The sequence below is a fragment of the Micropterus salmoides genome, unplaced genomic scaffold (genome assembly GCF_014851395.1).
Source record: "Micropterus salmoides isolate LMB-PRFRI ecotype aquatic unplaced genomic scaffold, ASM1485139v1 Ms_hic_scaffold_9, whole genome shotgun sequence".
Taxonomy (NCBI): Eukaryota; Metazoa; Chordata; class Actinopteri; order Centrarchiformes; family Centrarchidae; genus Micropterus; species Micropterus salmoides.
The window spans coordinates 33,701,499-33,724,844 of NW_024044681.1; the positions used below are offsets into that span (position 1 = coordinate 33,701,499).

The 23,346-nt window shown below is 40.8% G+C and overlaps 1 protein-coding gene across 2 annotated transcripts in view; it reads right to left on the reverse strand.

Annotated features, from left to right (window-relative positions):
• Positions 1 to 99: 99 nt before the first annotated feature.
• The window catches only part of slc8a2a (solute carrier family 8 member 2a), a 34,657-nt gene continuing 11,410 nt past the window's right edge, over positions 100 to 23,346 (reverse strand). The window contains exons 2-13 of one of the 2 annotated variants that reach the window (XM_038709017.1): positions 18,496 to 18,909; positions 18,077 to 18,214; positions 17,600 to 17,827; positions 17,237 to 17,512; positions 11,897 to 12,331; positions 11,248 to 11,609; positions 6,748 to 6,851; positions 6,184 to 6,201; positions 4,482 to 4,594; positions 3,175 to 3,274; positions 2,032 to 2,304; positions 100 to 1,833 (exon numbers count right to left, since the gene is read on the reverse strand). In XM_038709017.1, coding sequence (XP_038564945.1) covers positions 1,457 to 1,833; positions 2,032 to 2,304; positions 3,175 to 3,274; positions 4,482 to 4,594; positions 6,184 to 6,201; positions 6,748 to 6,851; positions 11,248 to 11,609; positions 11,897 to 12,331; positions 17,237 to 17,512; positions 17,600 to 17,827; positions 18,077 to 18,214; positions 18,496 to 18,846 — 2,775 coding nt within the window. In that variant the 5' untranslated portion in view covers positions 18,847 to 18,909 and the 3' untranslated portion in view covers positions 100 to 1,456. The remainder of the gene's footprint in view (positions 1,834 to 2,031; positions 2,305 to 3,174; positions 3,275 to 4,481; positions 4,595 to 6,183; positions 6,202 to 6,747; positions 6,852 to 11,247; positions 11,610 to 11,896; positions 12,332 to 17,236; positions 17,513 to 17,599; positions 17,828 to 18,076; positions 18,215 to 18,495; positions 18,910 to 23,346) is intronic. The other variant, XM_038709018.1, reaches the window with a different exon arrangement.

Consider the following 23,346-nt stretch of genomic DNA (forward strand, 5'->3'; position numbering starts at 1 on the left):
ACTCTTCAAATCCAGACAATCTGTCTTCTTCTGCACTAATGAGGAAGTAATACAGTGCTTGAACAACCAGTGTGGGTGATGGATCCAATGAAGACACACTCAGTTAAAATGTCAATGTAATAATGACAACTTACAATAAATTACAATGTATTTTTGTTCATATCAGCTCAAATACATAAAATTACAAAGACATTATATTACACCATTGATAAATAAACAGATACAATTTCAGTGGTGAATGAACCATCGCTTTCACAGTCACACTCAATGGCAGATACTAGGTAGCCTACTTTTTTTTCATTCCACAGCTTATCAGAAATTCATTGCCTTTTTAAGTCTTTGTCAGTTATACATTTCTCTATTGGATCCATATAGTGCATTTTTGATTATTACTATTATCAATACTTATAGTGAGATCAAATTCAGTAGATGCATTAAATTACACTAAACAAAGCCTTTCGTCACATAACTTAACAGAGAACACACAATTTATCAGTGAGAGATATTACACAACAGCAGCTTATCTCCCAAACTGTAGATTGTGACCAAACTGTGCTCATTTTTCTATACCACGGCCGCAGAAGACACTTGGTTCTGATTGGCTGGCAGTCCCATTCAAAATTGTACACCAAGACAACTTAAACACTTTAACAGACAACAGTTTAACTATTGTTCTAAATCTCTGCGCAAAAACTGAAGGTAACCATAGCAACATTACTTTTGCTTTGAGCTACCTTAACAATAAACTCTAACTTGTCAAAAAGACCTAATTATGGGTTAATGCTCACTGATAACAAACAAACTTTAAAAATGGATGACAGTTAGAACACATCTTCCACTTTGCTCGTGACAAGTGGCCATTGTATAAGCGTGGTGATACACCCAGGTGTCCTGATGTTCAAAAAATAATGGATTTGACAACAAAAAGCGTAGTGTTCTTCAACCATTATTTTCATGTATCAGGGCAGCTTTTCATGTTTTATCACTTAACATTGCTCATCTGCCGTCATTGATTTTCTTATTTATTTACTAGGTTAGGCTGTCTAAACTGACCCAGCCTCTATAAGCGTGAGGAGAAAAAAGACCAAACTTGAAATCCAGGTAATCAGTCATCAGGCATCAAGCAAAATCCAGTGCCTTCACTGAGTACATGTTGACCATTTGCTCTCCTTTATCAAATACAGTCACTACATGTTATTTAGTCTACTCAAAAAAAAAATCAGTACTGTCACAATCATTTATACTGGCTGGAACTGTCCTGCAGTGGGTATGACGTACAGATTTGCATGTGCAAGTCTGTAGTGTGTATACATTTATTTTTACGGACCATGGCAGCAGTTGTCAAGTGATGATAGATCTTCTCAGTGGTAGTTACCCTAACAGTACTGTAAAGGTGAATGTCCCGGTCTAGTGTGTTTGTTATTGTGCAGTCATTACTCTCCCCAGCTGTGCTCTCTCAGAAGCCTTGTATATGGCAATAGGCCTCTAAGCTAGAGAAGAGGACGTAGAGGAACCAGAGTCCAAAGAAAAGCAGTGAAGTGAGAACTCTGGGGATCCTCGGGCCGCCAAGCTCGCCGCCTATGGACGGCCTCCGGCGTAGCATCAACACTCCCATAGTGAAGAAGGCAAAAATGGTGAAGAGTGTGACGGAGAAGGCCAGCGAGCCGGGGTCCACACGGAAGACTTTACCTTTGACTTCCCAATATACAGCAGCCACGGACCAGGCCACCCCAATGCCCAAAAACACATTGACTGCATTGCTTCCTGTCACATTTCCCACACATGCATCTGCATACTGGTCCTGAGTGGCAGCCACTTTACTGGCAAAAGTATCTGGAAAAAATAGTGAAGTTAGAAAATAAATTGTTCAGTAGTTTAAATGACACAACACATGCCAGTGCTTTTTATCCCAACTACAACTTCTGGAAGAAATTGAACTGAGTTAAACATTATCATTACTGTATGTGTCTCCCAGTTGGGATTTAATGTATAGTGCAAAAACTCACTAAATCAAACTCACTAATCACATACCAGGAAGTGAAGTCCCCAGTGCTACAAAGACCACCGCAGTGACAGTGTCTTTCAGGCCGATGGTGCAGCCAAAATGGGAAGCAAGGTCTCCAATAATGGCTGTTAAGAAACCAATGACAGAGATTGACACTAGGAAGCAAGCCCAGCCATTCCAGTACTCGGTGGGTGGGATGCAAGCAAACAGAATCTTCCAGAAAATGCACAATATGTGCATAAAATAGTCGAAGCAGTTCGGCATTCGCTGCTCCTGTCCCTCCTCCTCATCTCCATCACCTGTTTAAAGAAGACACAGTGAAGATAAATCAAACAAATGATGCAGTCACACTTTGAGCCAATCAGGATGGTGTAACCAGGTGCAGTCATGTTATCATTTGTCCTGGCTTTATTGTGTAAATCAACTGGTTTTGAGGCTCATATCCTTTGATTGCTGTTGTACAGTATGTATCTTTAACTTTCACTCATAATTCTCTAGTAGTCTCGCTCTGTGTCTTCAAACCTGTTTTTTAGGGTGGATGGGTTTAGTGCCTGTAGGCTAGCAAGTGACTGACAGGTCAAGGGTCATGTGAATTATGTTTTATGCTTAATCGATTTTTCTAATGTGGAAAAACATTTTCTTTATGGCTCATGTAATAGTAGCTTTACTATGATTAGCAAGCACATCAGCATATTTTTTAACATTTTGCGCACAGCCCAGATACAAAAACAGAGCATTTACATTTACATAACCCACGTTAAACCCCCCATCTTTGGTATCATTGTACACAGCCAGGCAAGCTGTTTCAACTATTTATGCTAAGCTAAGCCAACCAGCTGTTGGCTGGTCTACACAAATCTACATGAATTAAAAAAAAAAAACTGAACTTGGAACTGATAATGAAAGCTGAGAAGTGATCGAACTTGTGGACTTGTGCACACCCATGGTCTATCTTAAATGCAGTGGTCAGATATTAAGTTCTGACAAAATATCATCCACACTCAACACTAAAAAAACAGGAACAAGCACGCAGAGGCTCCAGAAATTTACTTTTACACAACTATGACTGATAACTTTTTAAAATGGCTTTCTTAGATTCTGCACAAAATGTTTGACTAAAAAGACAATTAATATAAGAAGTACATAAAACCAACATAAGAACCACTCACCTGCGCTGACGGTGACTGCTTCAATGAACTGCTCTCTCCACGAGTGTGTGCCAATCACTAAAGCCAGATTTGTGTCCTTCAGGAGTTTGTCCACTGTTTTCTGTTACAGCACATTAAATAGGTCAGTAATGAGGTCATAGTTCATGTTAATATACACAGAACAGATGGGTTCACACTTCACTTCTACAGGTTGTTTTTCTCAAAATTACATAAAAGTGTTGTGTTTGCAGGATTAACAGCAGCAAAACAAAGTGTTGTTATGAGATGGAAACTGTAGGATCTTAATTATCTATTCAAGCTTAGTGCATAATATTGTAAGTTAAGTCTTTAAAAAAACTTGTTCTTTTCTGCTGTCAAGGGGTATAGGAGTAGGTGGGTTGAGGCTTTTCTTGGAGGTTGCAAAGACCTAAGACAGAGATGATACATCTCGTCTGAGTTTTGTTTCTTCTTTTCTGTTTGCAGACATTCATTTATGGAGTCTAAGTTCCTTGTGTTAAATTCCTGTACCCTCACCAAAGTTGGTTTGTTTCATAGGATAGTTGATACAGATTAGGCACAGTGTCATACGCAAGACAAATATGAATATGACACATATTAATAGTATACCCACAGAACCTCTGGCTTCACTTTTTTGCTGCAGAATTTATATAAAATGTACAATAGAATATAGAATAGACCCAAACATTTCACACATTGCCTCAGTGCATCTCAATTCAAAATGCATATAATGCATGAGAAAAGTTAAGAATGGAGAAAAAGCAGATGTGAATATACAATATTTTTGTAATAAGATGATAATGAGAGTTTAATGAGAAAATTAGATGAAGAAGGTCAAATCAACACCATCACACACAGCATGCTGGTAGAAGCTGTACCTGATCTAGTACTCCATTGGGAGTCTGATGTAGAGAGTGCATGGTGGTTAATGAAGTAAAACACAAATATTTTTTAAATAACAACCCTAACCCCTGGCTACGTGCTTACATTCGTTAAAGCTTTTAAAGGAAATACCACTCAAATTAAAAATAATATTATATATTTTAAGTTAACTTGTGTGCCACCCAAATGCCAATTTAGACAACTATTGTTACTCCTGCATAATGCAGATAGCATATTTTAGTTAAAATTTGCCTTTAGGCTGCATATTTTTACTCACATTTTCTTTTAAAAAACGATGATTATAACAAAAAAGCTCTGGTTCAGGTTTCCTAATAAACTTCTAAAATAATAATAATAATAATCTAAAATATACATGTCTGACTGTTGTTTACTGCTTGTGTAAAGCCTTCCATCAGCCACTCACACACCTTAAACTCACAGGACTCCTCTATGATGACCTCTAGCCTGCTGTGCTCTCCTAGAATGGGTTTGCCCATCTCAGAGATCCTCCGGGCTTCTTCCTCCTCAGGGGTGGGGTTGCCTGTCAGGGAGCACTGACATTTAATTACCGTGTCTATAACTTAATGTGTCATGTACAAAACACATACACATCCTAAACCTCATCTAAGGGTACAGGCCTAAAGCAAAAAGAAAAGACAGTCCACACTCTGTACACACTTTCAAAGTAGAACATTTTTAAAGGTGACGTGTGTAGTATTTAGAGAGAATCATGCTTCCATAATTTCATGGATTTCCTGTTCAAACAGGATGTTGGGGTGGACAAAAATACTTTTTTTGCCCTGAGATGAGTATCCCAGGCAGCTTTTTTACATAGACTGAATCATGGTCTTAACTTTAACCTTACCCATCTATAACTCAAAGCATGTGATTGGCAGAGCTTGTTGGGGGTAGTACACAGCTAACACTGCCTGGGAGTTCTGTTCAGGAAGAAAGCCCATAATCCCAATAGACCCAGATAAGGGGAGTGATCATCTAAAAGTGTAAACCAGTAGGATGCTAGAGAGAGTTTTACTTGAAAGCAGGAGCAGAGTTGACAGGAGGAGCACAGTTGTTAAGAGACATACATCCATATTATTGGTTGTGATTCTAATATAGCTTCCTAGTAAATAATGATCTAAGCCCTGATAACCAGCAGGAGCCAACAGCGGTAAAATGGACTTACTCCAACTGACGTGGTCTTGTGGACCTGACCCCTGCCATCGCTGTTGATGGCAACTAAGCCCCATCCTCAGCTTTTTTCCTGGCCCCACCCCCAGTAGCTGTATACTCGGCACTCAGAAGTGGTACTGTACTGGCTCCAGCATGCACCAAATATAGTAGGCCCCACCTTTAGCAGTTGACCCTGTCCCTAGTATCAGCAGTAGGTCCCCCAGTGACAGGTCCCGCAGCAGCAGGGCTCAACGTTAAACTTTTTTGCAACTGGCCCCACTGGGCCAGTGGGTTTGAAACTTACTGGCCCCAAGACAATTTTTACTGTCCCTCACTCCAAAAGTTTATCAGTTATGTTATTCTGTTAATATGTTCAATCGATTATTAAATACATCCTAATACAACTAAAATGTGATCACAGTTCAAATTATAAAAATGAAAAAGGTAATAGTTTTTAATTTAATTTACAAGAGCTGCAAAACAACTGCAGGCTATATAGTTGCTAATGGGATTTTTTTGTTTTCGTTATTTTTAACACTAGTGTTTTTGCACTGGCCCGATCGGCTAGTTCAAAAGTGTCAACGTTACTTTTTACTGGCCCCGAGCAATCGGCCCTTCATTATTGTCGAGCCCTGCAGCAGGCATCAGTTTCTGACAATGGAAGGTAATGAAAGTGAAAATGTAATGAAAGCGCAATGCCAAGGATAGGAAAGTAACAAAATACTTTTTGCTACAGGAAGGAATTTCCAAGAGATCCACTGATCTTATTACTGATTTGATGATTTAAAATCTAATTTATTTTTAGAAACACATTAACTTTACTGCTGATGGTGTGAGACTAAGGGCTCAATTGTCTCATTTGTGGCCTAGGGAGATTTGCAATTTCACAATAATATGTTGTATTAAAAAATGCTTCACATTGCACCTTTAACACCCACACATACAACCAAACTACCTTACCCTGGTTTAACAGCAGTGCTGTGAAGAAAGACAGACAATGATTCAATACAATATAATAACACTATTTTCAAGGCCTAATACAATGAGCAGTTCAGCATGCACAGTGTACCTTCACTTTTGTATTCATTTTCACTCTTACCTAACAAAATTAATTAATATACATTACAAACTAGTGAAATTGATTCATTGGACCTCCAATAACAAGAACATATCCAATTCCTGCAGCATGCTTTTGAAGCATCAGGGTTACAGGGAACAGGCAACTAAAGGCTACGAGGATATATTGGCTGCACCTGTGGTATAGTGAAACAGAGACAGCAGTGAATGGCAGCATGTAATCTTCAGTTACTGGCTCTGACGCAGGTGCACACCATTCAGCCGCTTGTGTTGCTGTTGTTATTGTTTTGATACTTGATCTTGGATATTGCTGCCTTCTACTTGGAGTGTACTATTCTATGATAGTGTAAACTAATGATTTTCCTTTATCATACTGCATTGCATCATTACTGAAAACACAAGTAACTTAGACATTAAGGATGACATTTAAAATGCTAAAACACTTGCCAGAAATTCCTCGCTTCAGCCATTTAGGATCCTCCAGCACAATGAAGAAGTTTTCCTGCTTCTCATACTCCTCCACATTTATAATGTGCACTTGTAAGATCTGACTGGATATATGCAAGCATGCACGCAATCGCACACACACACACACACACACACACACACACACTTTGTTTCAGAAGAATTAAGTACTATTAAATATAATGAACAATAAAGTACATAAATATGACATTATCTTAAAAATTTGTTCTACCATCTATTCAGTGACCTGAATAATGAATCAAAATAGAGCTTTAAATAATTCAGGCTTAACATAGTGTGCTCTTGCTCCTCAATGAGTCAAATACAGCTAAAACTAACTTACTGGCCCCAAGACAATTTTTACTGTCCCTCCCTCCAAAAGTTGTAATTTATCAGTGTTACAACAAAACCAAAGATGTATAACAACAATATTGCCAAAGCATCTACATAAGAACAATCATCCTCATACATTTCATTAGACAAGTAATTAAAACGTAATGTAATTAAAGCGTATGTGTTTGTGTTTTTTTTTATTTTATTTAAATATATTAAAAATTAAAATTAAATTAATTAATTAAACAGTAAGCGTGTGTGTGTTTAAAAAAAATATATATATATTAAAAATTCAAATAAAATAAATAAAACAGTAAGCGTGTGTGTATTAAAAAAATTCAAATATATAAAAAATTCAAATAAAATAAATAAATGAAACAGTAACGTGTGTTATTATAATAATATATTAAACATTAAAATAAAATAAATAGATAATACTGTAAACGTGTGTATGTATATTAACAGACAAAAAATTCAAAAATGTAATTAATTGATAAAAAAAATAATATTAATAATAATTTTTTTTTAAAGAAATCAGTATCAAATGTAAAAATAAAACAATTACTAAAATATCAAACAATCAAAATAATAATAATTTGAAAATTTGTACAATTATTTGTTGGTCTGATTGGTTGTCCTCACTTCATGGCATGAGGAGACATATTTTGCAGCAATTATTTCACATTTGGGCATTTCTCCCAGTAAATAGGGGAGTTTCTGTGTGTCTGATATGAATTCGAATTCGGGGTATATTTGGGATAAGTGTTTTTGTCTCAGTGTTTTATATTTAGGGCATGAGGTTAGAAAGTGCAGCTCTGTCTCTTCCTGTCCTGTGTCACACTGGGAGCAGAGTCTCTCCTCTTGTGGTAGCCATGTGTCTGTGGCGACCCTTTTCTATGGCCAGGCTGTGTTCACCCAGTGTGGATGTTGTCAACAAGTGAATTCTCTTTTTAGGGTCAGATAACATTGGAATTTACTTTGTGTTTTGGTCGTTTCTTTCCAGTAATCAATGTATTTTTCTTTCTGCTTATTGATAATTTGGTTTGGTCTGCTTGAGTTGGTGTTACTGTCCTGAAGCTGTTGGGGACTTGTTGATGCAGAGAGCCTCAGGATCAGCTGGCTGAGGGGACTCTTCTCTGGTTTCAGCTCCTGGTATGTTAGGGCTTTGTGATGATATGTCTGGGGGTTAACTGATTTTAAGTGATTGTAAAATTTAAGTGATCTTTTCTGTATTTTTAGTAGGAGGGGGTAGTGGCCGAGCTCTGCTCTGAACAGGTTATTTGGTGTTTTTCTCTGCACCTGCAGGATGCTCTTACAGAACTAATAATAATACTAATACTAATAATCAAATTCATTATTTAGTTTTGGCCCCCAAATTTCGATTCAATTGGAATATATATTTTAATGTTTCTTTTTATTGCATAGAAAGCTCTCCTTGCTTTGTCCCTCAGATATTTCACAGCCATGTTGAAGTTCCCTGTGTATGTAATGTTGAGGCCAAGTTAAGTGTAGTTTTTTGTGTGTTGTAATTTAGTGGTGTCTAAATAGAAATTGTGTGTAATCTGACTTCTGCATTGTTTCTGAAAGATCATTATCTTAGTCTTTGCTGTGTTTACTCTCAGGGCCCAGGTCTGACACAATCTCTGCATGAGATTAAGGTGCTGCTGCAAACCTCCTTTAGTAGGTGAAAGCAACACTAAGTCATCTGCATACAGCAGACCTCTGATCTCCGTGTCGTTCAGGGTGAGGCCAGGTGCCGTGGAACTCTCTAATTGGTTTGCTAATTCATTGATATATAGATTGAAGAGAATTGGACTGAGATTGCATCCCTGCCTCACTCCCCGGCCCTGGGAGAAGAACGCTGTTTGTTTGTTTCCAATCTTTATGGCACATTCACTTTTTGTGTACATGTTCTTAATCAAATCATATGTTTTTCCTCCAATGCCACTTTCAAGTAGCCTATAGAAAAGGCCCTCGTGCCAGATGGAATCAAGGGCTTTTTGGAAGTCAACAAAACAGGCATATACCTTTCTTTTCTTAATGTTTAATTCTTGATCAATTAGAGTCTGGAGGGTAAATATATGGTCCGTTGTGTGGCAATCTGGTAAAAAAAACAATTTGGCAAAATATTGTGGTCATCTGTTAACATGTTCAATCGATTATTAAATACATCCTAATACAACTAAAATGTAATCACAGTTCAAATTATAAAAATTAAAAAGGTAATAGTTTACAATTTACAAGAGCTGCAAAACAACTGCAGGCTATATAGTTTCTAATGGGATTTTATTGTTTTTGTTTTTGCACTGGCCCGATCGGCTAGTTCAAAAGTCCTGACATTACTTTATACTGGCCCCGAGCAATCGGGCCACCGTTATTGAGCCCTGCAGCAGGCATCACTTTCTGACAATGGAAGGTAATGAAAGTGAAAATGTAATGAAAGCACAATGCCAGGGATAGGAAAGTAACAAAATACTTTTTGCTACAGGAAGGAATTTCCAGGAGATCCACTGATCACATTAACTTTACTGCTGATGGTGTGAGACTAAGCTGTCTATTACGGTATACCGTAACAGACAGCTGCCTCAGAAGGCATAACTTTCGAGTGAAGGCATCTCTCGGTTTGGTTTCGAACAGCCTTCTAGGGCAGCACCAGGGCTGGACTGATAATCTGGCATACCGGGCAAATGCCCAGTGGGCCAACGCACTTTCGGGGCCGGTGTAGCGTAAATTATGGATTATATATATGGATTATAAAAAATGGGCCAACGACCAGCCCAAACAGCATGGACAACGGCCCATTGGTTCATTTTCTATACTGACACTGGGCCGATCCAATCACATCTCTTACTAGTCCCCACCCCCTCTGCTCTCGGTTTCTTGTGTTAGGCTCTCCCTAAAAGAATCTTCAGACGGCTGCTGCCAAATGCGCGAAAACAACCAATATGTTGCTACCGAGGCTGCTGTAGCTTTAACATCAGCTGCAGGCACTTGAAGGAGTAAAGGAGAGCTGTGGCCCCTGCCAAGCAGAGGAGGCGACGTGTGTTTAGCGAGTGACAAAGTGACAGGGAGGGAGGGAGCAGGGAGGGAGGGTCATTTACACTGGGGAGGCTGGGGACATGTAGGCTACCCACCACTTTTTGAAAGCATTTGTTAAAAATGTTCTGAAAAATAGCTTGCACCAAGAAATGTTAACTAACAAATAAAAATGCTATGAAAAAGGTTTATTTGCACAATAAGCCTGCACTGCAATGTAAATATAGTAAAAAAGTAACTTGAGCTAAAAACAATAATATAAGCTACTGATTCCTGCATCATATTCTATTATATTTTTATATTCTGAATTGTCACCTGCCACCTGAATTTTGTGCTTCCTGGTGCATAAAATTTCCCCTGAATACAGGAAATTAAGTGTTTAATGCTCAAAATCTTCTGGGGGAGGACCCCAGAGCCCCTCTCAACTATTTCATCAATACATTTTTTTTCCTAAATAGTAGGCCTATTAAAATATATTCTTGTCTTATCATAGCCCCAATCTTGTGCAATGTTGCGTCTCATGGGCTAAGTGTTTTGTCACACCCCTAATCTGAGCCCTTAAATGGAAGGATGGTGTATTGGTGAGGGGTGTCCGACCGATTGTGGTGGGCCACCTGGTCCAAAAATGCCAGGGACGAATTTTTATCCCAGTCCAGCCCTGGGCAGCACTTACAGCAACATGTGACGTCAGCATGCCGTCTTGCGTCACTGTCGCTAGACGCTTGCCTCAGCTAACTAGCTATTGAAAAGGCAAATGGCTAAAAGACACCTCAGAAATCATACTGAACAAACTGGCTGTTGGTTACAGCCACAGGCTAACATGATAGTTCAGTGTTTAGTTCTCGCTTTTCAAAAATCGAAGCGAGAAAACTACTAAAAGCTATTAAAAATATATATTTGTGTACGAATTCGGCTTGTTATCCTTAAAAATAATTTGTTTGAGGGTTCTTGATAATGTTGAAGAGTAGGAAAATGCAAAAGTTGCAATGTCTGGCACTGTCTTCTTTCTGGAAAAGAATAGATTAATGTCTTAAGGAAATATATCCATCAAAATCTGTGGCTCCTAAAGTCTTATTTGCCAGTCATTGCCTATGGTTGCTGACTGTGCCTCACCTGGTCTGTTCATTGGTGAATTCCAGCTCCCCTCTGCTCTCCTCGTAGTCCACCCCAGCCTTGCCGCTGCCATCCTCTGTATGGTACGGCACAGCAACCGTGCCCCTGGAGCCCGAGCTCCTCACCACTGTCACCGTCAGCGTGCCTGTGCTCTCACTCACCCGCAATACTCGTTGGCCAAAGGTGAAGATGCCAGCATGGTCATCGTCCAAGATAGTGATAGTGGCAACCGTTGGCTCCACTAGTCTACCCTTGGGGGGAGTTCCTGTCCCTTCATTTCCACTTTCTTCTAACCTCAGGTTCCGAAGACACACAAAGAAATGCTCATCCTCCTCAAAGATGTCATCATCCAAGATGCCCACCTGGAGAGCACAGAGTATTGTATGGTCACTCTCCCTATGGATGCATAAGGTCATACCAGCGAAGAGAACACTTGAAATAATTTTAAAACTCTGGGTAATTTACCACACTAAGGGAACTTGTAAACTAAGCATTTTTGGCTTGTTTGGACAGTAGACAATGAAGATAAACAGTAAATACAGGGAGTGAAATATAACATGACTGAACTTGAACTGAAATTTTCTAAATGACATTGATTTACGTGAACTAAGATGACTAACTTTCACAGTCCCCTTTTCTCCTTGCTCACCTTAATCTCTTTGCGGGTCTCCCCTGGCTTAAACACCAGGGTTCCCTCACTGAATTCATAATCTGCCCCAGCATTGGCGGAGCCATTTTCTGTACAGTAGTCCACACAGAAAGTGTTCTGGCCTGTGCCCCCCTCAAGTATCACCCAGAGACTCACAGAGCCACAGTTCTCTGTGCACTGGTACTGGGCAGTTTCAAAACAAATGTGCGAGCATGTGGCCTTGTCAGCCTCCTGTTCTCCGGAGCGACGTGAGTGTTCAGCTGCATGTTTCTTTAATATGTTGCCGGCGCCAATCATCATGCGTGTCGCCTGAACACGGTAGAAGGCACGGCTCTTCTTCTGGTGAACCAGAGCAGAGTAGTTAGCCATGTCAATCAGCTGATCCAGGTCTTTGTCTGGGTGTTTCTCCTTCAGGTCTTTCAGGATGCGGACCACCTATCCAAGAGAGGAAACCGGTTGTAAAGTAACACAACGTATTTATGGAGATGTACGTTTAGCCAAATGTTCTGTAAAAGAGGCTCGCCACAGCAGCAGTTTTAAGTTGTGACCACACAGGCTGGGTGTGCAGTGTGGTCCTGCAGAGGGTTTGGTGGGATTCAACAGCAGAATGCAAATACATCTGAGTTTATAATGACAAAAGTATTGGTGTTTCTTGGGACAAAACTTTTATTAAGTGTGATTTTCAGCGTAATGCAGGGATCTTTATCAAGGAAATCTTGGAAACTTCAACTGCTCAGCCTCCTACTGATTAAATTCCTGCTGTGAAGACTCTGATGGATTGAGGATTGAATCCTACTAGCCTCGGGAAACGTGATGTTCCCCTTAAATTCTCATTTATTAGCTTTGAAATTAGAAAACCATTAGATCCGCCAATGAGCCTGACAGGATAGAAGATGTTCTCCTGCAAATAGCTTCCCTAATTTCCTCCTGCCTTTTAACAATTAATTTGATACCTTTTTAAGAAATAAAACAAACCCAAATCTGAGTTAAATTTACATGGTACAATGTGTAAGAATTCAGACTCACTCCGCCTGTTGGAGTCATACTCCAAGAAAAGGGGGCAGTATATCAGGTCACAGCTGCTTAACTGCTGTTAATAGCTGTTCAGCTAACAATGCTGTCCTATTAGCTCACTGCGTCCGGAACAGACACCAGAACCAGAACTGGGCAAGTGTGTAACCCATTCGGGCTCAGCAGCTGTCAGCAAGCTGACACTGAAGGGGAGGCCTTATGATTGTGGGTTTCAGTTTTGATCCTGTTTTATGTTAAAGGAGGCCTCTTAATGTGTCTTGTATATACTTTCTGCCTTTGTGTGTTTTCCTGTTTGTCTGCCTGTCCTGATTAGTTTCACCTGTGTCTAGTCACACTCCCCTCACTTATGTATTTAGTCTGTGTTCCCATTACTCATTGCGAGTTTGTTTTTCACCCTGGGTCAGGCGTTCCTGCCCTTCCTAGTATTTTGTTCTCTGTTGTTGTTTTTTTGATTGCTTTTCCTGGACCTTGTCTGTTTTTTCTGGATTTTGATTCTTGCCTGCTCCCTTGTTTGCCTTCAATTGGAATCCCTCACCAGACTGTAAGCCTTTTTGTACCTGCTGACTTTGACATTAAATCGTTGTTATTGCACCTGTTCTGCTGCCAGTGTCTGCATCTGGGTCCAATCCACCGTGTTCCTGCTAGCCCTCTTGCACAACTGTGACAGTACGTACTGGACAGTCATGGACCCAGCAGATTATATTTGATTATCTTAATGAGCTGCTTTCTGACCTCTTGTGCAACAAGGATATTTGGAGGAAGGACCTTAGCAATGAATAAAGAAAAGCAGCTCTGTCTTTGGCTCTAAGGAAAGTCTCCTCAAAGCCTTTAGTAAGGAACTCGATACCTGTGTGGGTCATGGACTTCCTCAACACCTCTGACTCTCAATTTGCCTCCCTGCCTGCTAGCCTTCAGCCTGCTCCTAAGCCTGTTCATAGGCCAGTGAGCATGATTGCCAGCCAGCTAGCTTCCAACATGCAGCCTTGGCTGGATGCAGTCCCACTAGCATCCAGCCATTTGCCCAGTCTGATAGCAACCAGCCTTCACCTCAGCCTGCGCTTGAGTCAGTTAGGGTCTGGTTTGTAAGCCTGAAGTCCTACTGTCCTCAGTCGCCAAGCCAGCCGCCCACCAGCCTCAGCTCATTCAAGCCTTCAATGAACTGTTCAATGACCCATCCTGATGTCCAGCAGTTACCTTTCAATGGTTCTTGCCTGGTACTTGCCTCGGAGACATGCTTGTTATGGCTCCTGACGCCATTGGCAGACTCTGCTGCCCAGCGCCTTGACCTTTTCACTGCCCAGTGCTGCCACCAGCCTTGTCAGGTCTCCAGCTGGTGGCCAGGCCAACTCCTGCTCATAGTTCCCAGTCGGCAGCTAGGCCAATTCATGCTCATTCCCTGTCAACTACCGGGCCCAACTTCTGCTCCTGGTCTGTAGTCTGCAGCCAAGACGATTCTTGCTCGTGGTTCCCAGTCAGCGGCTAGGCCGACTGCTGCTCCTTATTTCCAGTTGTTAGCCTGGCCTGATTCCTTCTCCTAGTCCCTAGTCCACGGCCTGACCAACACCTGTTCCTGCTGAGCTGCAGCAATCTTCAGTGTCTGTGCTGTAGCCTTCTCCTGTACCTGTGCAGCACCAATCTGATGTTCCTGTGCAGCAGCAATCCACTGAGCCTAAGCTGCAGCATTCACCTCTTTTAGAGCTGCGGTGATGCCCAGTTCCTGTGTGGATTGCCCCGTCGCCAGCCTCCTGCTCAGATCTCCAGATACTGGCCTCCGGTCCCGCACTCCAGCCACCAGGACTCTGGACCTGATCTCCAGCCACATCATCGGCCTCCAGAGGGGTTCTGTCTTTGCTGGTGGACTCTAGGCCAACCTCCAGACTGGTTCCATCTTCACTGCTGTTCTCCAGTCCAGTCTCCAGAGGGCTACCGCCTTCGTTGCCAACCTCAAGAGGTGTACGACCTATGCCGTCAGACATGGTTTTGGGTTTTAGTTTTAGTATTTCCTGTGTTATGTTGTCTTTCCTCATGTGTCTTGTGTAATTTTACTTTCTGCCTTTGTTTAGTTTAGTGTTTTTCCGCCTGTTTTATTGTCTCCAGTGCCCAGATTAGTTTCATCTGTATCGAGTTATCCTCCCCTCCTTTGTGTATTTAGTCTGTGTGTTCCCTTCTCAGTGCTAATTCACAAGTCACAAGTAAGTCTCAAGGCTTAGCACTCAAGTCCCAAGTCAAGACCGGTAGAGACAGGCAAGTCCGAGTCCTGAACTTTGAGTTTCAAGTCCTAAACAATAATGTGCTCATCACCAAATTTAATACCATTTCATATTTTAAGAAGAGTTAAAACCTTAAAAATGAAACAAATTGCTTACTAACCTGTACAGAAAAAATGCAGACAACAACATAATTATTGTCATATAATTTCATGAAGCAAATTAAGTGTTGATGTAGGGCTGCTCAATTATAGCAAAAATCATAATCACAATTTATTTTGGTCGATATTGAAGTCATGATTATTTAACACAATTACACATTGACTTAGGAAATAGAATTTATTTATTGACCTTCAAATAGCCCATGAAATAGGAAATAGTTGGTTTATTAGGGGTGGGGGAAAGAATATCGTGTAGTATCGTGATATTTGCCATTGCAATACTGTATCGATACACGGACGCCAAGTATCAATATTTTAGTATATAAATTGTAGATGGGAGTTTGAACTTTTTGGTACTAGAATAATAAAATCTGTTGCTTTTTTAGTCCACTAGAAAACTTAACAGGACCATATAGAGGACTGAAAAAGTGATATGAACAAACTTTTTAGATAAACAGATGTTGACAAAGTTTGACTTTAGGGACCTAATTGGAAGTTGGAAAAAGGTAATAAATTGCAATATATCTCAATATATTTAAAATCGCAATAAAATCGAATCGCAACATAAATAACGTGATAATATCGTATGGTGGGGCCTCTGGTGATTCCCACCCCTATGGCTTATACGACATTATTAACTTTAAACAGCATCTAGAGTGTAAGAGGTTGACAGAAGCATTGTTTTTCCCAAGTTGACTGCTTTGAGGGGTGGATGGGCCACTGAGGGGCTGTGTGTGTGTGTGTGTGTGTGTGTGTGTGTGTGTGTGTGTGTGTGTGTGTGCGCGCGTGTGCGTACATGGATTGGAGCGGTGCAGTTGTGAAAACTATAAATCATTATGACGTTAGAAGACACAGTGGAGATTTAACAGGCACAGACCAGGTAAAGCAACACTGAACACAGCTGGTTTAGTATAAAAATAATATCCATACATCCATTAACTATACCCACAAATTCCATAGGCTTAAGCTAATAATGGTGACTAGTAAGGTATAACAGTTATAACCCCCGCTCATGTTGGCTCCAGCCGAATTAAACAGTACAGTCTGGCTGAGAGTGAATTTGGGCTTTTAGGGCTTTTATAATTTATATTTGGGGAGTCAGTCAAAAGGCTAAAGTCCAAGTGAAGTCACGAGTCATTGGGGTTAAAGTCAAAGTCGAGTTGCAAGTCTATTTTGAATTTGTAAAGTCGAGTCTAAAGTCATCATATCTGTCACTCGAGTCTGACTTGAGTCCACACCTCTGGTCTTTATCACTGTGTCAAGCGTTCCTGTTCTTCCTAGTGTATTGTTATCTGTTTATTTTTGGATTTATTTTCCTGGACATTTCCTGTTTTTATGGATTTAGATTTTTGGATCCTTTCTGTAGGATTTCTTTGCCTTCATTTGGACTGCTGCACCACGCTGTAAGCTTTTTGTACCTATTTACTTTTAAATCATTGTAACTGCACCTGTTCTGCCTCCAGTGTTTGCATCTGTGTCCAATCACTTGTTTTTTTGCTACCCCACTTGCACGACTGTGACAGTCTTACAGTTTACAAGCACACTATCGTCTCTCAAGGCACCAATGGTATAAGAACACACAGGAGCTCGTTAGCATGCTAACTTCAGTAGATATCTCTGCAATACAAAGCCATATTACTGGATGACAGAGTGGGTGTGTGAGGGGAATGAAAACTATACTATAAAATGTTTTATTATAATATAATTGTGGGCAATCCCCAAACCAGACGTCTTTGACATGATGTCAGAACTGTTAGTTCACATTCTGTTGATTTGGTTAGTTAATTTTTTGATTTAAACAAAGATTCTGGGCCTGTCTTACACATTGTACCTTTAAGGAGCTCTAATTACTTAATACAAAATAGACCCCAAACCTGACATTTCAGGTAAAAAAAAACTACAGGCTACAACAACATTTACTACTTTGACACTTATCTTACCTCATCTTTGTTCTGGTGTAGATCATTGCCTGTCTGCACAGAGACTGTCACACTGGAGTTTCCAGGGCACGAACTGCCGTCTGACAACTTTCCATCCATGATCATGTCAATGCCTTTGGGCTCCAGGTCACCTTCCATTTCCACCACAATGCCATGCCTCTTGTCAGCACGGTAACGCTTGTGCATGTATTTGTAGAAGAGTAGGCGGCGGTCAGCAATCCAAGCCAAGATCACACACACCGGAAAATAAAGCAGCGTCACTGCGGCCTCCCACACCTGGGAACACAGGCAATATGAGCGTTACATGATTTACACACTTGATTTATTAGAAAATAAATGTATATACAGTCATCGTAAACATACCTCTACAATCCCAGGTGAGATGACAGCCAGTATGAGGTAGAGCCAAATGTAGGCAAAAATACTCCAGAAAGCCGTAATAAAAAACACTCGAAGGTGTTTGATCTTGCGGGCCTCTCCGTCAGGGATCACCCACACACAGATACCAATTATTACAAGCATATTGAAGGCAGCGCTGCCCACTATGGTGCCTGGGCCAAGCTCCCCTGCATGAAAGTTGTGCCCACACACCTGTCAACATTTAAGGGACCAAAAAAGACAACGTCACAAATAACAAAATCAAAGACCTGGACTAGGACTGAATTGAAGACCCATTTAACAACCAAAATATTGTAAAAGAATAACAAATAATATAAGAATAGCCCTATTTTTGAGTGGGGATACACAAATATTAAATATCCTGAACATATAACTAGAAAAAGAAATCCCAAGAAATAACCATGGAGGAGATGTTAAATGGATGTAAAATGCCTTCCGTACCTCAATAACAGAAAGCAGGATCTCAGGTGCAGAGGAGCCCAGGGCCATGAGCGTGAGGTTGGACACAGTTTCATTCCATATTCTCACTGTCGTTACTGTTGTTTCACCATTGGGTTTGGTGATGGTCACCTCTTTCTCCTATCGGACAGAAGTATGTGAAAATTACCGGTATACTTCAGTAAGATTGGATATATAGTACATCGCTTACTTTGATTTTTTTTATGTTCTAGAGCAAGCAACTCTTGCTAACCAGCAACCACTGTGGATAATGGCACATTGAATTTCCCAAGATTCTCTTGTGTCACAATCTAGGAGGGTGGGACCAAATGCGACCAAAGCACTCATCATTACTGACGAAGTAAGAGTGTAGCTACAAAGTTGTGTATTAAATTTCTTGTCAAAGTGAAGATCAATAATACCTGAGAGGTGATGACTTCTATGGATGCCATGAAGCGATCTGCAATGATGGACACACCCAGGAAGATGTACATAAGACAGAGGAAGTAGATGACAGCCCTTCCCGCCTGCTCCCCCAGTGGAGGGTTCAGTGGTAACCACACCGGCAGCAGGATACCGGGTTTACACACCACAATGCCTGTACATGTGCGCTTGCCAGACCCTGTAGTGTTACCAGAGGACTGAGGCTGCTCGGGGCCAGACTCTCGCTCTACAACCTGAGGCCTGAAGGAAGTGCAGGGGTGGGCCAGGAGGAGAAATGAGAGGTGGAGGAGGAAGAGGAGTGTCGAAAAGTGAACGTGGAGGGGTGCCATGATATCCCTGAGTCAGGTTGGGCCTGGGGGTCACTTGGGGAGACACTGGGTCAGAGGACTCGCCTGGAGGAACAGAAGAAGGCACACAGTTCTAAGAAAGAGATACAACAAAGAGTAACAGATGTTTCTGTCTAAAGAATCTTTTCATTTTATTTGAGTTGAGGCCATGTGAGTAGCATGACTGTATCAACAGCAAGGTCTGTCAGTCTGTCTGTTAGTTCATCACTTTGATCCAGACTGAAATACAGTATCTCACAAAAGTGAGTCCACTCCTCACATTTTTGTAAATATCTGATTATATTTTTTCACGTGAACACTGAAGAAATGACACTTTGCTACAATATAAAGTAGTGAGTGTACAGCTTGTATAACAGTGTAAATTTGCTGTTCCCTCAAAATAACACATCACACAGCCTTTAATGTCTAAACCGCTGGCAATAAAAGTGAGTACACCAAGCGAAAATGTCCAAATTGGGCCAAATTAACCATTTTCCCTTCCCAGTGTCATGTAACTCGTTAGAAGTACAAAGTCCCAGGTGTGAACGGGGAGCAGATGTGTTAAATTTGGTGTTGCTCACACTCTTTCATACTGGTTACTGCAAGTTTAAAATGGCACCTCATGGCAAAGAACTCTGAGGATCTGAAAAATAGAATTGTTGCTCTACATAAAAATGGTCTAGGCCAGTGGTCAGCACTAGTTGGTCCGCAGGCCAGAACCGGCCCGCCAGCAATAATATCTGGCCCGTGGCCAGATAGCTTTGATAGCAGAAAAATAAAAAATAAATAAATTGATAGCGGCTGGTGCTGAAATAGATCTCAGTCATGACAGATACAGTTACTCACACAATCACTTCCTCTTAAGTGATTGTGCCTCCAAAAAAGCGCGAGAACGTTTTTTTCCGCAAGTTTATTGAGAGCTTTTACTTTGGAGAGTTCATTCAAAAGAGACTGGCTTGCTTGCCACACCTCTGAAAAAGCAGACGTCAGTAAACGTGTGATTGGATTCCCCTGAATTTCCTCAGCGAAAAGAAAATCAGAATAAATTTTCCAACATGATAACAACCCCAAACACACCTCCAAGACGACCACTGCCTTGCTAAAGAAGCTGAGGGTAAAGGGTTTCTTCCCTTTCCCGTAGTCTTGTGCTTTCTCGTCCCTCTCCTCTCTCCTCCTATCACTTCCTGCAGGTGTTTCTGGCTCTGGAGCTGTGGAGTCTGGATCTGTGGCTGAGGGTCACCTGCTGCCCCCGTGTTCCTGCTCGACACCCTCTGCTACAACTATTGTTATTATCATTAACACTACTATAAATATCTGTACCATTTTTCATTTAGTCTATAGCAACATCACCTTTACTGTCTGTACCTCTGTGTGTATATTGTGTAGGCTGCCTCCCTCCCCTCTCTCTCTCCTTCCATCCCTCTCTCTGTTCCACTCTTGCCCTCTCTCTCTCTCTCTCTCCTTCACCCCCAACTGGTCGAGGCAGATGGCCGCCCACCCTGAGCCATGGTTCTTATGCCTCTGTCGCTTAGTGCTTGCTCTTGGTGGGAACTGTTGGGTTTCTGTAAATATCATCACTGAGTACAGTCTAGACCTGCTCTTTATGAAAAGCACTGTTTTTGTGATTTGGTGCTATATAAATAAAATTGAATTGAATTAAAGGTGATGGACTGGCCAAGCATGTCTCCAGACCTAAACCCTATTGAGCATCTGTGGGGCATCCTCAAATGAAAGGTGGAGGAGCGCAAGGTCTCTAACATCCACCAGCTCCGTTATGTTGTCATGGAGGAGTGGAAGAGGACTCCAGTGGCAACCTGTGAACTCCATGCCCAAGAGGGTTAAGGCAGTGGTGGAAAATAATGGTGGCCACACAAAATATTGACACTTTGGGCCCAATTTGGACATTTTCACTTAGGGGTGTACTCACTTTTATTGCCAGCGGTTTAGACATTACTGGCTGTGTGATGTGTTATTTTGAGGGGACAGCAAATTTACACTGTTATACAAGCTGTACACTCACTACTTTACATTATAGCAAAGTGTCATTTCTTCTGTGTTGTCACGTGAAAAGATATAATCAAATATTTACCAAAACGTGAGGGATGCACTCACTTTTGTGAAATACTGTATCTGTACAGGATGGATTGCCATGAAATTTTGTACAGACAGTCATGGACCCCAGAGGTTGATGCTACTGACTTTGGTGATACTTGCTTTTTCCTCAAACTGGACATGGAGGTTGACATTTGGGCTTGACATTTTGGTGAAATGTTTCAACAACTAGTGAATGGATTGCAATGGAATCCTCTGACTTTTCATCTAGCGCCATCAGCTTGTTAGCTGGGTCTTTTTCAGAAAGTTATATTAATAAAATTAAAATGTATAATATAAAAAAAAACACATACAGTAAGCAAAAAGTAATTACGCAACATAACATGTAAGGGTTTCAAACAGTTTGAGGAAAGCTACTGTAGAAGTGCCATACCTACAAGACCCATTTTAGTAAAGCCTTTCTAGATCCAACACTGACCTAAAGGGACCTCTTTTTAAACTTGCACCACCTCAGCTTTTTTTTAAATAAAAAATACACCAAAATTGTAATTAAAACTACTAAAAGCACTATCACTTCATCCTAAAATTAAAACCTGAACCTCCTACAAGTTCCCTGCGATGGACTGGCGACCTGTCCAGGGTGTACCCCGCCTTTCACCCGATGTCAGCTGGGATTGGCTCCAGCCCCCTGCGGCCCTGTACGCAGGATGAGCGGTTAACGATGGATGGATGGATGGATGGATGGATGGATGGACCTCCTACAAGTTTCCCCTCAGTTTTGTGAGTAATTTTAGTATAAATTTGCATTACTAAGTTTGCCAAAACTCTCTTTCCCTTCCTGCATGGTTCTATTACAAACCTATGTAATACCCAGCAGATGATGAACAGCCATTAACTGATTAATGCACGCACCCATGCAGTCTGTTTCCAGGATGTCTTTTGGGACTGTGCTGCAGTTAGCAATAATGCAGATTGAGTCTGAGAGTATGTCTATGTGTGTGTGTGTGTGTGTGTGTGTCTGTCCGTCCCGGAAACACCAACTGTAGCGGGAACTATCAAAAAACAATTTTGAGTCCCTAGTCAGCTGTTATAAATCTGTCTGTGGACAGATTTTGGCAACGCAATCACATCACAGCCGTGCAAGAGTCAGTCTCAACTTTACAGGTGTGTCAATCCAAAGTAAACTGCACCCGTGCACTTTTTTCTATTTTTATTTATTTATTTTTTTAACTGTTATGCAACAACAGGTGGAAGGAGGAGAAGTGGCTGGGCATGCGAAGAGCAGGCGACAGGGAAAAGAGTGTACTGGAGAGAGTGTAGTTGAAGCAGTAAGCAGGGAAACAGGGATCTCAGGAAGATACAGGAAGATGCAGGGTGCTAGTGTGTGTGCCATAGCATGATGATAAGGATGAATGATGATTAATTCATTAATGATAATGATAATAAGAGTGAGACCGTCAGCTACTGCTGCATGGTGCTTAAATTATTAGGCTATAGGTTCCATTGATAAAGACAGGTGAAACGTCTGTATAGTAGGTTACATTTGATACTTGTATACTTGTTTATGAAATAATTTGAAATTATACTTTGGCTTCTAGTTGAGCTTTTTCTTTGACAATAACTTGTACTTCTACAGGAGTATTATTATAGTCTACTCCACAGCCACGTCTGATCATCAGAAAGTCATTTAAGAGCGAGTCAGTACACTGGTCTACTTGTCCATGCCAAACTGAAGTTTTGAAGTGTTTCGGAGAATAGTACATTACATATATAGGGAACCACAAGGATGGTATAATTGTGGAGGACCGTTCTGGACCAAAAATGCCAAGGCCACGTTTTTGTCCCAGTCCAGCCCTGCATCACAGCATATCAAAATGACCTCTGAAATGACTAAACACTAATTTATGGCTCAGACTGTGTTTTTTCTACCTGCAGCACTGTCAACAAAAGACATGATACCTTAAGATAAAAGAGAGAAATTAATTTGGTAAATATCCTAATGAACTAAGTAATGTCCATATACTGACACAATTTAACTCATCAATTATTGCTATTATTTACATACTTTCTATATTACCTGAATCATTACCACTGAGGCTAACCTTAATATGTTACCGTCCTCACATTCATCAATGGCAAGCTGTGTTAGTAAACCTTGTGTGCTACCATAATTGACTGTATTTATTGACCATTACAGCTCTAATGATCATTGACTTGATGTTACCAACCACTGTACTGCTTTCAAACACACGACTTAATGACATTATTCCCGGTCAAAAACATTTGACCGGGCATTTTATTTATTTTTTGTACATAATTTCATACAGTGTTTTGACTTTGAAGTAGTAAATTACTAACCGCGTCCAAGACACTAATTGTGTTTAAATTACCTGAACAAAGCATGTGTTGATGCTTAAAAAGAAACATCATCTTACTTTTGATATATGTGTT